The sequence below is a fragment of the Alosa sapidissima genome, chromosome 24 (genome assembly GCF_018492685.1).
Source record: "Alosa sapidissima isolate fAloSap1 chromosome 24, fAloSap1.pri, whole genome shotgun sequence".
NCBI lineage: Eukaryota > Metazoa > Chordata > Actinopteri > Clupeiformes > Clupeidae > Alosa > Alosa sapidissima.
In genome coordinates this window covers 30,151,367-30,164,889 of record NC_055980.1, presented here as the reverse complement: position 1 = coordinate 30,164,889, position 13,523 = coordinate 30,151,367, and the positions used below count along the sequence as shown (strand labels likewise).

At 41.4% G+C, this 13,523-nt stretch overlaps 1 protein-coding gene across 3 annotated transcripts; it reads right to left on the bottom strand.

Annotated features, from left to right (window-relative positions):
- Positions 1 to 439: 439 nt before the first annotated feature.
- On the bottom strand, positions 440 to 13,001 carry LOC121699816 (serine protease 27-like). 3 transcript variants are annotated; one of them, XM_042082270.1, is made up of 7 exons: positions 12,936 to 13,001; positions 12,793 to 12,894; positions 7,045 to 7,065; positions 6,049 to 6,211; positions 2,360 to 2,631; positions 1,822 to 1,976; positions 440 to 1,419 (listed from the first exon to the last, which is right to left on the bottom strand). In XM_042082270.1, exons 2-7 carry the CDS (start codon positions 12,845 to 12,847, stop codon positions 1,126 to 1,128), a joined length of 960 nt encoding a protein of 319 aa, XP_041938204.1. In that variant the 5' UTR covers positions 12,848 to 12,894; positions 12,936 to 13,001; the 3' UTR covers positions 440 to 1,125. The 3 variants fall into 3 exon arrangements, with proteins under 3 accessions (XP_041938204.1, XP_041938205.1, XP_041938203.1); XM_042082271.1 differs by having other exon boundaries at positions 440 to 1,037; positions 1,171 to 1,419; positions 12,793 to 12,962; XM_042082269.1 differs by having other exon boundaries at positions 12,793 to 12,962.
- Between the last annotated feature and the right edge of the window lie 522 nt (positions 13,002 to 13,523).

Below are 13,523 nucleotides of genomic sequence, written 5' to 3'. Positions count from 1 at the left end.
TTTACATGCAATGGTAATTCCCTGGAATTGCATTTTCTAGTTTCATTATGTTGAGACAATATAGAAAGACACAATTAAAGAAGGGACTGTGGTTATGTTTCTCTATCATCCCATACATTACACAATACTATTTAGAGTCAGATGTTTTGGTATAAAATGTAGAAAATATCAGGCTATTGAAAATATATCAACATAACTCCTCCCTAATCAAACACAAGATATAGATAGGAAGAAATATGTAATGAATAATTTATTTAGGTGTTACTGACATGGATATTTCTCCTCCACAGTGCACGAAATTTTGAGAAAACACCCTTTAAAGATTATAGTGAAAGGGAATAAATGTTTCTGCTGAAACCACTATTAGCAGACAAGTCATTGATTTTGAAATCTGTAAATAGACAATACGAACCCAAAACCACAAGTCAAGAGACCGATGTGGAAGAGAAAGCCCAGTAGGGACTTTAATATACACAATTCATACATTCATTCTCTTCAGGTTCACAGGGTGAATTTGTTTACTAGTCGGGTACAGATACATTCATTGTCTTCAGTTTCCCTGTAAAGGACTTTACATTCTACATCCTACATTCTGTGTCACACATAAGGATTTTCATGAAATCAGACTTCAGACTTTCCCAAATAAAACATACAAGTAAATAAATTAGCATCAACAGTTCATATATAAATATTTAAATAAAAGATCAGAAACTAAACATTGTGTAAACATGACAGCCTCTGTTCTGAGAGACTACATTACCCAGAATTCCATATTCCCGAGAACTTACTTCATACACATGCATAAACATACGTCTTTATTTATGTTTCCTGTGTTTACATTTCAGGAAGAAGATGCGTTTAATCCTCTCTGTTGCTTCCTTCCTGTAACTATCTCTATCTATCTATCTATCTATCTATCTATCTATCTATCCTTCATTTGGAGGAGTGGCCTGAGTAGAGAAGCTCTGCCCATTATGAGGGGGCGTGGCTTGGGGAAATGCCCCGTCCAATCAGTGGAGGAGTGGGAGAGTGAGGAGGAGGGGCGTGGCCAGTAGGGGCAGTGTGTGTGTAGGAGGGGCGTGGTCAGTGTGAGGGGCGTGGCTTGGGGAGAGATGCCCCGTCCAATCAGTGGAGGAGTGGGAGAGTGAGTAGGAGAGGCAGTGTGTGTAGGAGGGGCAGTGTGTGTAGGAGGGGCGTGGCCAGGCTGGAGCCGGCGTTGGTCTGGACGGCGATGCTGGTCATCTGGACGTATCCGGGCTGGTCGGTGGCGATGTGGGAGTTGATCCAGGTCTGGTACTGAGACACGCGCACGTACACGCCAGGGTACCGGGCCTCCGCGCAGCCGATGCCGAAGCTGACCACCCCCAGCCCCACCCACACGGAACCCTGCTTAATGACCATAGCACCGCCTGAGTCGCCCTGAAACACACACACACACACACACACACGTTAGAACACACACACACACCCTGTCCCAGTGGTCATGTGTAGAGTGTGTGTTTGCAGAGTGTATGAGTGTGTGTAGAGTGTATGAGTGTGTGTGTTTGTAGAATGTGTGTGTAGAGTGTATGAGTGTGTGTAGAGTGTATGAGTGTGTGTGTGTAGAGTGTATGTGTGTGTGTAGAGTGTATGAGTGTGTGTAGAGTGTATGAGTGTGTGTGTGTGTAGTGTGTGTGTGAGTGTGTGTGTGTAGAGTGTATGAGTGTGTGTGTGTGTATGAGTGTGTGTGTGTGTGTAGAGTGTGTGTGTATGAGTGTGTGTGTGTAGAGTGTATGAGTGTGTCAGTGTGTGTAGAGTGTATGAGTGTGTGTGTGTTCTTACCTGGCAGGCATCCTTCCCTCCCTCTCCCAGGTATCCAGCGCAGATCATGTCATTGTTGATGATGATCTGGTAGCCCTTATAGGCCGTCTTGCAGTCAGCGTTGGACACCACGGGAACCTCCACCTCCTGCAGGGTTCCTGGAGCGGGCAGTGGCTCTGGACACACACACACACACACACACACACACACATTTTAGATTAAAAGCACATGACACTTCAAATATTGTTTCACAACAACAAATAATGTCCAATGTGTTTGCAGGTGAATTAAACCGTCAGAGAGGACAGTGAAGTGTATAGCTATGATGTGGTGTGTGTGTGTGTATGTAGAGTGTGTGTATGTAGAGTGTGTGTGTTTGTGTATGTATGTAGTGTGTGTGTGTGTGTGTGTGTGTGTATGTAGAGTGTGTGTGTTTGTGTATGTATGTAGTGTATGTATGTATGTATGTAGAGTGTGTGTGTGTGTGTGGTAAGTGTATAAGTAATTGTGTGTGCATGTTTGTGTGTGTGTGTGTGTGCGCTGGTGTGTGTGTGCTCACCTCCCATCCTGATGCTGCCCCACCCTGCGACCCAGGTCCGGGATCCGACGCTGACGGTGCTGTCCTGAGCGGCCAGGCATGCGGGGCGAACGCGGTTGGAGAAGGTGACGGAGGAGGCCAGCCGGAGCAGTGCGATGTCGTTGGTGCTGGTGGTGTGGTTGTAGTTCGGGTGGAGGATCACCTTCGCTACGTCTCGCACCACCACATCGGAGCTCGAAGTCGATTGGTTATGCATCCCCAGGATCACCTGCAGACCTGACGTGGCACTGTTGCTATAGAGACAACGAAACACACACACATTATTGAGTTATTATGGGGTGTAGTGAGTTATTGGGAGCCAAGCAGCGAAGCTGCGAGGACCTCATTGTGTTTCTACGTTTTCCTATTATTATTATTATTATTATTATTATTATTATTATTATTATTATTATTATTATTATTATTATATGCAATGGGAGTCGATGGCAGCCCATAGAACCGTATGATAAAAAGTTGGGAAATTTGGCACACTGATTGGGGACGGTCCCATGATTCATGTCACCAAGTTTCATGTCGGCAACTCGAACCCTCTAGCGCCACCAACAGGCCAAAGTTGGACATGCGTTCATGCACGTAACTTTTGACCTGTTGGTCCGATTTTCAAAAGTCAGGTATTGTTGGAATCCTTGGACCAAGCTGAGTTCAACGCACCCTATGATGTCATTTTCCACCATGATGGATTTTCCGCCATTTTGGATTTCATCAAAAACACTTTTTTCATCTTTCAGATCATCTTCAGACCAAGCCTCACAAAAGTTATCACTTTTTGTCTTTGGAAGTATTACCGTTCACCCGTAAAAGCCAATCAAAATTTGCGGCAAAGCCGCCAAACAGGAAGTGAGCTCATATCTCAGCAACCCTTGCATGTATCAAAACCAAACTGGTTTGGTACATTGACTCATGACCCCATCAGGAGGACCCTCAAAAAATTTGGTGACCTTTGACCTCTAGGGGGCGCTGTAATTCACAAACATGCCTTTTGGCCTGTAGCTGCTGCTGTGCTTAGAATTAAATTGTACTAGTGGTGTCTGGTAATACTGTGAAAGGTCCTTAGGTCAACTGAGGGCAACTTGTCACATCAATATAATATATTCGGCCGCCATATTTGATTTGATCAAAAACACCAACAATTTCGCACAGGTCACAAATTTCATCTGATCTTCACCAAAATTGGCACAGACCATCTTCAGACCATGCCTTGTCACTTCATTTATTTCACATCCAATCGAAATTTGTGGCGAAGCCGCCAAACAGGAAGTGAGCTCATATCTCAGCAATCGTTTCATGGATCAAAACCAAACTTGGACTCATGGACTCATGATCCCATCAGGTGAATGCCGAAGAAATTTTGTGACCTTTGACCTCTAGGGTCACTGCAATTAGCAAAAATGCATTTTGCCTTGTAACTTTTGACGTGCTAGACGTGAAACTTGCTTTGACAGCTTATGGCCATACGTCTGATTGCAGCATTGAGCTAACAGCATTTCGTTGCCATGGTTACTCCGGCCTATCTGCTTGGCCCCCTCATTGCTGCTTGCAGCTATATTATTGTAGTGAGTTATGTTGGGGTGTATACTGGGGTGTAGTGAGTTATGTTATAGTGAGTTGTATTGCGGTGTAGTGAGTTATATTGTACTGAGTTATATTGGGGTGTAGTGAGTTATATTGGGGTGTAGTGAGCTATATTGGTGTAGTGAGTTATATTGGGGTGTAGTGAGTTATATTGGTGTAGTGAGTTATATTGTACTGAGTTATATTGGTGTGTAGTGAGTTATGTTGGTGTAGTGAGTTATATTGGGGTGTAGTGAGCTATATTGGTATAGTGAGTTATATTGGTGTAGTGAGTTATATTAGGGTGTAGTGAGTAGGGTTGGGCACCGAAACAATGATACAAGGAAGTTTATTGTCACATGCATATAGTTACTGGATGTAAGAAATGCAGTGAAATTATGTCTGGTGTCAGCCTATTTGTGCATTTATTGGGGGGGGGGGGGTAAAAAGTGCAGTAGAAGAGGGGTTTAGTAGATTAAGTGGCAAGGGGTGCATAACCAAGGTGGGGGAGGATTGGGATTTGGGGGGGGGGGGCACCAACAAGGATCACCCAAGAGCAACAGGGGCAAGGAAAAACTCCCTAAGGAAGAAACCTTGGGCAGATCCACGGCTCAAGGGGCTAACCCAACTGCCAGGGGTCTTGGTGTGTGTGTTGGGGGGGATGACAAGGGAGATGGGATAGAACACGGTTCTAATATGGCACCGGTGCCGACGCAAACGGTAGTAACTGCATCGAATAACAACGTGGATTTCGGTGCCTCATTTCGGTGCTTAAATAGCGTTTTTTTTTATTATATATATATATATATATATATATATATATATATATATACACACGAGGCATCACTGCATGTCATGCGCCATCTCTAACGTCTTGCTCTGATAGCAACACATCCAGATACAGTTAGCTAGCATAAACACTGGATGTATAAACCAGAGGGGTGCACCACATAGGCGAGTGGACAGTGTTTGACATCTTGCGTGATATCGCGAGCTCCTGTCAAAATCTAGCAGTGGGCCTAACTACACACAAGCAAAAGGCTATGAAACAACATCAAAAGTAGCCTATAAGTTACACAATATCCTTGCTAATGCGCTAACTGGCATTTATTTGAAATGTTATCAGCAAAGTTGTAAGGTGAAAACTTTATTTCACGGTGTGTTCTAAACAACATAATGGCATGATATTAATCTTTCATGTGCATGAGGCCCATATAGCATCACAATGAATATGAAGATCATGTTAAAAGTTAGCTGGCAAAAACATAAATATGTAGGTTACATACCTGATGTCACTGAGCTATAAAAGAGTCTACAAAACTATCTCTGTACGTTATCGCTAATTAAACTCTAGCTCTGGGAATCTAAACACTTCAACACCGACATGTAGCCTAACATGTTCAAAACTACTGCATGTTATGGGTTAAGACATGAAATTTCTTGAAGCATTTGGGAACACACTGAATTAACTGGAAAGTAGAGTCCCTGTTAGATTAGCTTGCTTGCAAGTGCCGTTATGTCCATGACCTGGCAGTTCTATGGCAAGTGGTTTTAACATACCTTATGGCAAACCGCCTACACTGGGTAAACTTGAAAGCAGAGCTTACCATTGTGTGTGCATGCATGGCAAGCTGTTTTAACATTTAAATGTATTATTCGTAGGAGCAATGAGATATTAATAGTAAATTGAATATAACAACAATTTCATGTTCAAATTTGTCTTATCAATAAAAAAAAGCAATTCATGCTTTAGACCATTTTAATTTAAAACATTTTAAAAACAAAGTACCGGTTCAAGCACCGTTTTGGCACCGGCACCGTTTTAAAAGTATTGATTTAGCACCGGTATCGGATAAAACCCAAACGATACCCAACCCTAGTAGTGAGTTATATTGGGTAGTGAGTTATATTGGGGTGTAGTGAGTTATATTGTAGTGAGTTATATTGTGGTGTAGTGAGTTACATTGGGGTGTATTGAGTTATATTGTCACTCTCCACTATCATTAAAGGCATAAAAGCCCAAAAAAATATACTTTAAAAAAAGAAATTGATAAATAGTTTAACCGTAGTGTTGTATAGTGAGTGGCACTGAGACTTACTCGTTGAGGCAGTGGGCGGCGGTCAGAAGCCATTCCTTGTTGATGAGAGCACCTCCGCAGAAGTGTCTTCTGTCACGTGTCAGACTGGCCTGCCATGGCCATGCCCCCTCTGGTGCGTCCTGCCCGCCCACAATGCGCGTGTTGAGGGTGGCCTGCCCACACACTGGACAGAGGGAGAGAGGAGCGTCAGTGGGCACACTAAACCCAGTTCTCATAATCGCACTCAGTCCTCATAATCACACTAAACCCAGTCCTCATAATCACACTAAACCCTCATAATCACACTCAGTCCTCATAATCACACTAAACCCAGTCCTCATAATCACACTAAACCCTCATAATCACACTCAGTGCTCTTAATCACACTAAACACACTAAACCCAGTCCTCATAAGCACACTAAACTCAGTCCTCCAAGTCCTCATAATCAAATCATACTAAACCCAGGGTCCTCATAATCATACTAAACCCAGTCCTCATAATCACACTAAACTCAGTCCTTATAATCAAATCAAACTAAACTCAGTCCTTACAATCAGATTAAACCTAGTTCTTATTACCAAATTACATTATGTATTGTGTTCATGAATACATACATTATTGTATACATAATGTTATGTATGTGTTTATGTGTATAATGTTTTGTGTGTGTTTATGTGTAAACATAATGTACAGCAATGTATGTGTTTATTTGTATACATAATGTTTTGTATGTGTTTATGTGTAAACATAATGTAACGTGTGTGTTTATGTGTGTAATGTTATGTATGTGTTTATGTGTATAATGTTATGTATGTGTTTATGTGTATAATGTCATGTATGTGTTTATGTGTAAACACAATGTCATATGTGTGTTTATTTGTAAACATAATGTTATGTGATTATCTTGAATTTCCCCTTGGGGATCAATAAAGTATCTATCTATCTATCTATCTATCTATCTATCTATGTGTGTGTTTATTTGTAAACAGTGTTATAATAGTGAATGCGCTCTCACCATCCAATTGTGCTGAAGTATCTGTAAAAAAGAGAAGAGGATTACATGGGGAAGACAGTAAGACAGTCGGTGTGGCTGTGTGTGTGTGTGTGTGTGTGTGTGGGAACGCTGCTTGGCTTCTTGCCAAGACGTCCATCACATCCTTTAATGTTTACACACACAGATACACTCACACAGAGATATCAGATACACCTGTCCCTCAGGTGTGCTTCAAGATGAATCACAAAATTCCAGCACAGGTGGGTTCAATCAGACACACCCCTGATTCATAGGACAACACTGGTGTGTGTGTGTAAGGTCAAGATAAATTGCAGGGTGGACATGAGATTAACCCTTCTACTTTTCTAACAAAGACACTTCATGTTATGTCATTCTCGCACACACACACACACATTGTCCTGCCCGTTTGACATGCCCCATCTTGCTTAATCATGCCCTCTGATGACATCATCAACGCTCCCTCAATCTGCAGTTTCTCCCACACTCTCAGGGTCTAATCTGACACACACACTCTCACACACACACACACTCTCACACAACCCCACTACAGCACTAAAAAGAAGAAAAATCAAAAGAAGCAGCATCTTTCTAAGAAATAAGAAGCAACCTGATGTTATAAAACTGCATAATGTGCAGGAGCGTCTATGTCAGTTATACAGCGGCTATGTCAGTTATACAGCGGCTTTGTCAGTTATACATTAAATCTGAGTTTCCCTGAGGCAGATCAAGGACGTGTCTGCAGCTTCAGCCCACAACTACACACCAGCCAATTCTTACTGTTTCTCTGTACAAGCCAATAAGGTAAAATTGTGTACCTGACAAGTTTCGGCTACCTTGCCTCTGTAGCCTTCATCAGAGGTGTCACGTGATGTTGGTGTGACGTCATCTGAGCTGTGTTATATGGAGTTTTCCATCCCAGACGACGTCACACCAACATCACGTGACACCTCTGATGAAGGCTACAGAGGCAAGGTAGCCGAAACTTGTCAGGTACACAATTTTACCTTATTGGCTTGTACAGAGAAACAGTAAGAATTAGTAAAACAGTAAGCCTAATGAACCTCTTCAATATACACACCAGCCAGTTGGACTCTAAACCCAGTCCTCATAATCACCCCAGTCCTCATAATCACCCCAGTCCTCATAATCACACTCAGTCCTCATAATCACACTAAACCCAGTCCTCATAATCACCCCAGTCCTCATAATCACACTAAACAGTCCTCATAATCACACTAAACCCTCATAATCACACTCAGTCCTCATAATCACACTAAACTCAGTCCTCTTAATCACACTAAACCCAGTCCTCATAAGCACACTAAACCCAGTCCTCATAATCACACTAAACCCAGTCCTTATAATCAAATCAAACTAAACTCAGCCCTTACAATCAGATTAAACCTAGTCCTTATTACCAAATTACATTATGTACTGTGTTCATGAATACATACATTTTTGTATACATAATGTTATGTATGTGTTTATGTGTATAATGTTTTGTGTGTGTTTATGTGTAAACATAATGTACCGCAATGTATGTGTTTATTTGTATACATAATGTTATGTATGTGTTTATGTGCTTAATGACCCACACCATCACGCAGGACACAGCAGGACACAGCAGCTACTTAAGGACCCACATCATCACGCAGGACACAGCAGCTGCTTGATGACCCACATCATCACGCAGGACACAGCAGCTGCTTAATGACCCACATCAACACGCAGGACACAGCAGGACACAGCAGCTGCTTAATGACCCACATCATCACGCAGGACACAGCAGCTGCTTGATGACCCACATCATCACGCAGGACACAGCAGCTGCTTGATGACCCACATCATCACGCAGAACACAGCAGCTGCTTGATGACCCACATCATCACGCAGGACACAGCAGCTGCTTGATGACCCACATCATCACGCAGGACACAGCTGAGATGTCCAGTTGGCTCATGCGGCATGCTGTGCCCAGGCACCGTGAAGGCTTCACAGTGAAACGTGCGCTCCTGTGGTCAAAATTACTTCAAGACAACTTCAAGTGTGAGATGCAGCTTTATTCTCCATACTGGGAGAATGTTACCCAAGCTAAATGTCAAGTAACAATCCCACACATCTGTGGGTTCTTATACCCTTAACACACTCACATGGAAAATCACAAGATACTTCCCCACAACAATGATCCATCCATCCAGTTAGTACTAACAGAGATAAGGATATTACAAGAGCCCTTAACCCTTCTGATGGCCTAGGCTATGCTTGTCTCCCTGGGATGAAGACAAACTCCACGGGGGGAGACAATCAGACACAACTCCACGGGGGCGGAGTCTTCAGGTACAACATGGCGCAGGACACAGCTCTCTGGACGTTTGCACAGGGTTACCATGGTTACACTACACACAGAGGGCGGCCTCCATCATAGCCCATATGCATGGTTACCATGGTTACACTACACACAGGGGGCGGCCTCCATCATAGCCCATATGCATGGTTACCATGGTTACACTACACACAGAGCCCAAATGCATGGTTACCATGGGTACACTACACACAGAGGGAGGCTTCCATCATAGCCCATATGCATGGTTACACTAAACATTACATTAAATGAGAAACCTTTATACAAATTATAATTACAGTGCATGAAAATGCACTGTACTGTTCTTCCTAGACAACAACTTCTTATTATTATTATTCCGCTTACCACTTTTTCCGTACGCTATTTCTCTTGAACAGTTTAACTTAGAAACTTCATTCAAACTTTGTAACGTAGGTATTCAAACGGACGAAGCTGCTATGTCTTTTCAACTTTGAAACTTTTATACTTTTTAAACTATTAAAGAAAAACTTTTTAAAAATCCCCATAGACTTAACATTGCCGATTGTGACATCATAATACGGCCGTTAAGCAATTAGAATCCTATGGCAGGTGTTCAGGCCACCTGGATCAACTGCCAGTCTCCGGCTTTAAGCATACAAACTGGCCCTATTAAGACTACACATCCTGTTCAACTGCTTCCTCTGCCAAAAACTGTTTCAAAATAAAAGTCCTCACTACAACATTTCACTGTTAAACAATTTAACCCTATAAACTACTGAACTTTTTAACTGTTCAGCCATTGTAACTGTTACTTGTCATCAACTATGACTCCTACCCACTGTAGCTAGTTAGCATAGTTAGCATGTAGCATTGTTAGCATAACTGCTAAAAATGATTAGCTAAGTTAGCTAAGTAACATGGTTAGCATAGTTAGCATGTTAGTTAGCATAACTACTAAAATGATTAGCTAGGTTAGCTAAGTAACATAGTTAATATAGTTAGCATGTTAGCATGATAGTTAGCATAGTTAGCATAACTACTAAAAATGATAAGCTAGGTTAGCTAAGTCACATGGTTAACATAGTTAGCATTGCTAACATAGTTAGCATGCTTAGCAAAACTGCTAGAAAATTTTAGCTAAGTAGCATGGTTAGCATAGTTAACATTGCTAGCACTGCTATAAAACATTAGCTAAGTAGCATGGTTAGCATAGTTAAAAATCTTAGCATAACGGCTAGCAAACATTAGAGCCATTCCAACTTTCAGTTATCGTCAAATGTCTACTTATACACAGCCATTAAACTATTTGAATATCAACATTCATTAAACTGCTAGAAAATGTTAGCTAAGTAGCATGGTTAGCATGTTAGCATTGCTAGCACTGCTATAAAACATTAGCTAAGTAGCATGGTTAGCATAGTTAAAAATCTTAGCATAACTGCTAGCAAACTATAGAGCCATTCCAACTTTCAATTATCGTCAAATATCTACCTATACACAGCCATTAAAGGCCGTGTTGCAGGGTTCATTTTCCAACGAATTTGCACAATTTGCTTGTTGATAATAAACATTTAAACTGTTATCCATTGTATTTGATGTTGTTGGGTATCACAAAACGGAATATAATACGAAAAAGCAGGTAATATTTCACAGCATTTGAAGTGATTCTCCTTTCCCCCACAATGCATTGCATTACGTCACCTTGGGGAGACTACAGACCAAAGCCCACCTTGAGACCCTTGAGAATAACGAGAGAGGAGTAAAGAGAGACGAGTAAGGGATTGTTCAGCAGTAGATAGCGCAGATTATAGATAAATAGATAGGCTATAGATAGCCTAGATATGTATATAGACAGATAGATAGCTAGATAGATCATGTCATTATGCTGGTCACAGGGGAGCTCCTCGACCAGCGGCCAAAATGCACTCGCTTCCCTAGAACTAGTTACTACAGCTCTCCACCACAGTTTCCATCGGGACGGCACAGCCCACACAAGCACCTGCAAAACTGCGACTTGCCCATATTATCTCCCTCTTTGGTAAGCCGTACCCTGACGATGTCAATGGCAATCAATCACGAGCAGTTATCGAAAATATTCATGCTGAAGACACAACCAGCCTAATCGGCGGCGGCTAGAAGCTAAGTAACTGGGGTGGCTCACAGGTGGGACTAAAAAGTTAGCCCAGCTAGCTATCATGATGCTTCATATTCTGATCTTCTGACTAAGTTTGCCCGGTAGCCTACTTATCTGAACTAACGACATGATCACTATCACTAGATATAAAGAACATGTTGACTTTCATTCGGTGCTGTTCACTGACAGTAACAAAAAAAGTGTCGTAATGTTATAAGCATAATACATTGAACTGAATAGGTGCATTATAGCCTCATAACGAGGCCTCTCAAATTCAGAAAATTGCATTAAACTAAAATCGGAAGACATTGTTATCTTTGTTAGACCATAGGGTCGTTGTCATATAAATGCTGTAACGAAATTCAAACTGTAAATATACAAACTTTATGTTGAAAGTGTAACCGCGACCATTTCCCATAGGAATGAATGTAAAACATATACCCTCCAAAACAAGACCTCCCGAAATTCAGAAAAAATACTAAATTGATATCAGGCACCGTTATTACCATTGGTAGATCATAGGGTAGCTGTGATATAAATGCTGTGACGAAATTCGAAGTGTAAATATACAAACTTTATGTTGAAAGTGTAACCGCGATGTCCATTGAAATGCATTGAAATGAATGAAGCGCAGATCAAGTAGTCCCCAAAGTGACGTCATCACCGAATTGCGTACAAAAAACCCGCTAATGCTAAAAACAACAAAAACTGGCATTTAACACCATTTGGAGACATTTTTAAAATGATATACATATATTGAGTGCTTTATGTACCCATTAATCAACAGTGGTGTTTAACCTGCAACACAGGCTTTAAACTATTTGAATATCAACATTCATTAAACTTCCAGTCTGTCAACAACTTTTAAACTATTTACCTTCAACTTTTAAACGGTCTACTTTTAAACTATCTATTAAACTAGCTGTCTATCAACAACTTTTAAACTATCTACTGCCTATCAACAACTTCTAAACTATCTACATTCAGCTTTTAAACAGTCTACTTTTAAACTATCAACTTTTATTAAGCTATGCAGCCACCATGTCTATCCTAGCATCACCGTAGTAACCATCTCTGTATTATCTATTTTAACTATACATGATATTTTACATCACAACTTTAGCATTTTCATGCACTGGTAATTCCTTGGAATTGCATTTCTAGTTAATAAATATAATTATAATAAAAATGATACCACACTGCCACTCACCAACAGGGCTTAGTCAATATATATAAGATCAATACCATAAAATCATATACTATACACACACACACACACCGCATTTCTTACCTTGGGCTCTGAGGAGTAGGACCACGATCACACACACAGTGTTCCACACACTCATGCTCTAAATCTCCGATGCGTCTCTCTGTATAATGTCTGTCTGTCTGTCCGGAGTCGTCTGTCTCTCTCTGTAGCGTCTGTCTCTCTGTGTAGTGTCTGTCTGTCTCTCTGTGTAGTGTCTGTCTCTCTGTATAGCGTCTCTGTGTCTCCGGAGTGGTGTGTGTCTGCTGCAGGTAATCTAATGGTTTCTGGGGATGATGGGTCTCTTAAATATCTCATCTCAGGTGTGGCTTATGACACACACACCTGTCTCCACGCCCCTGCCAGCTGTGTGTGTGTGTGAGTATGTGTGAGTGTGAGTATGTGTGTGTGTGTGTGAGTATGTGTGTGAGTGTGTGTGAGTATGTGTGTGTGTGTGTGTGTGTGAGTATGTGTGTGTGTGTGAGTATGTGTGTGTGTGTGTGTGAGTATGTGTGTGTGTGAGTGTGTGTGTGTGTCTCCATCCTGCCTCTCACAGTCAATCACACGAAACTCAGTCCCCATAATCAAATCCCATTATGTACTCTTGTGTACATGGAATTCTGTTATGTAATTGCGTATGTTATGAATATGTATTTATGTGTTCATACATACATAATTGTACATACATACTGTTATGTGTGTATTTATGTGTATACATAATGTTAAATGTGTGTTTATGTGTATACACAATGTGTGTGTGTGTGTGTGTGTGTGTG

Bases quoted from the DNA above. Each gene is read 5' to 3' on its own strand.
- LOC121699816 (XM_042082270.1), bottom strand. From the start codon at position 12,847: ATGAGTGTGTGGAACACTGTGTGTGTGATCGTGGTCCTACTCCTCAGA. The intron at 2,632-6,048 runs GTAAGTCTCAGT...TTGTCTCTATAG, and splicing joins GCCGCCCACTGCCTCAACGA to CAACAGTGCCACGTCAGGTC. The intron at 1,977-2,359 runs GTGAGCACACAC...GTGTGTGTCCAG, and splicing joins GGGCAGCATCAGGATGGGAG to AGCCACTGCCCGCTCCAGGA.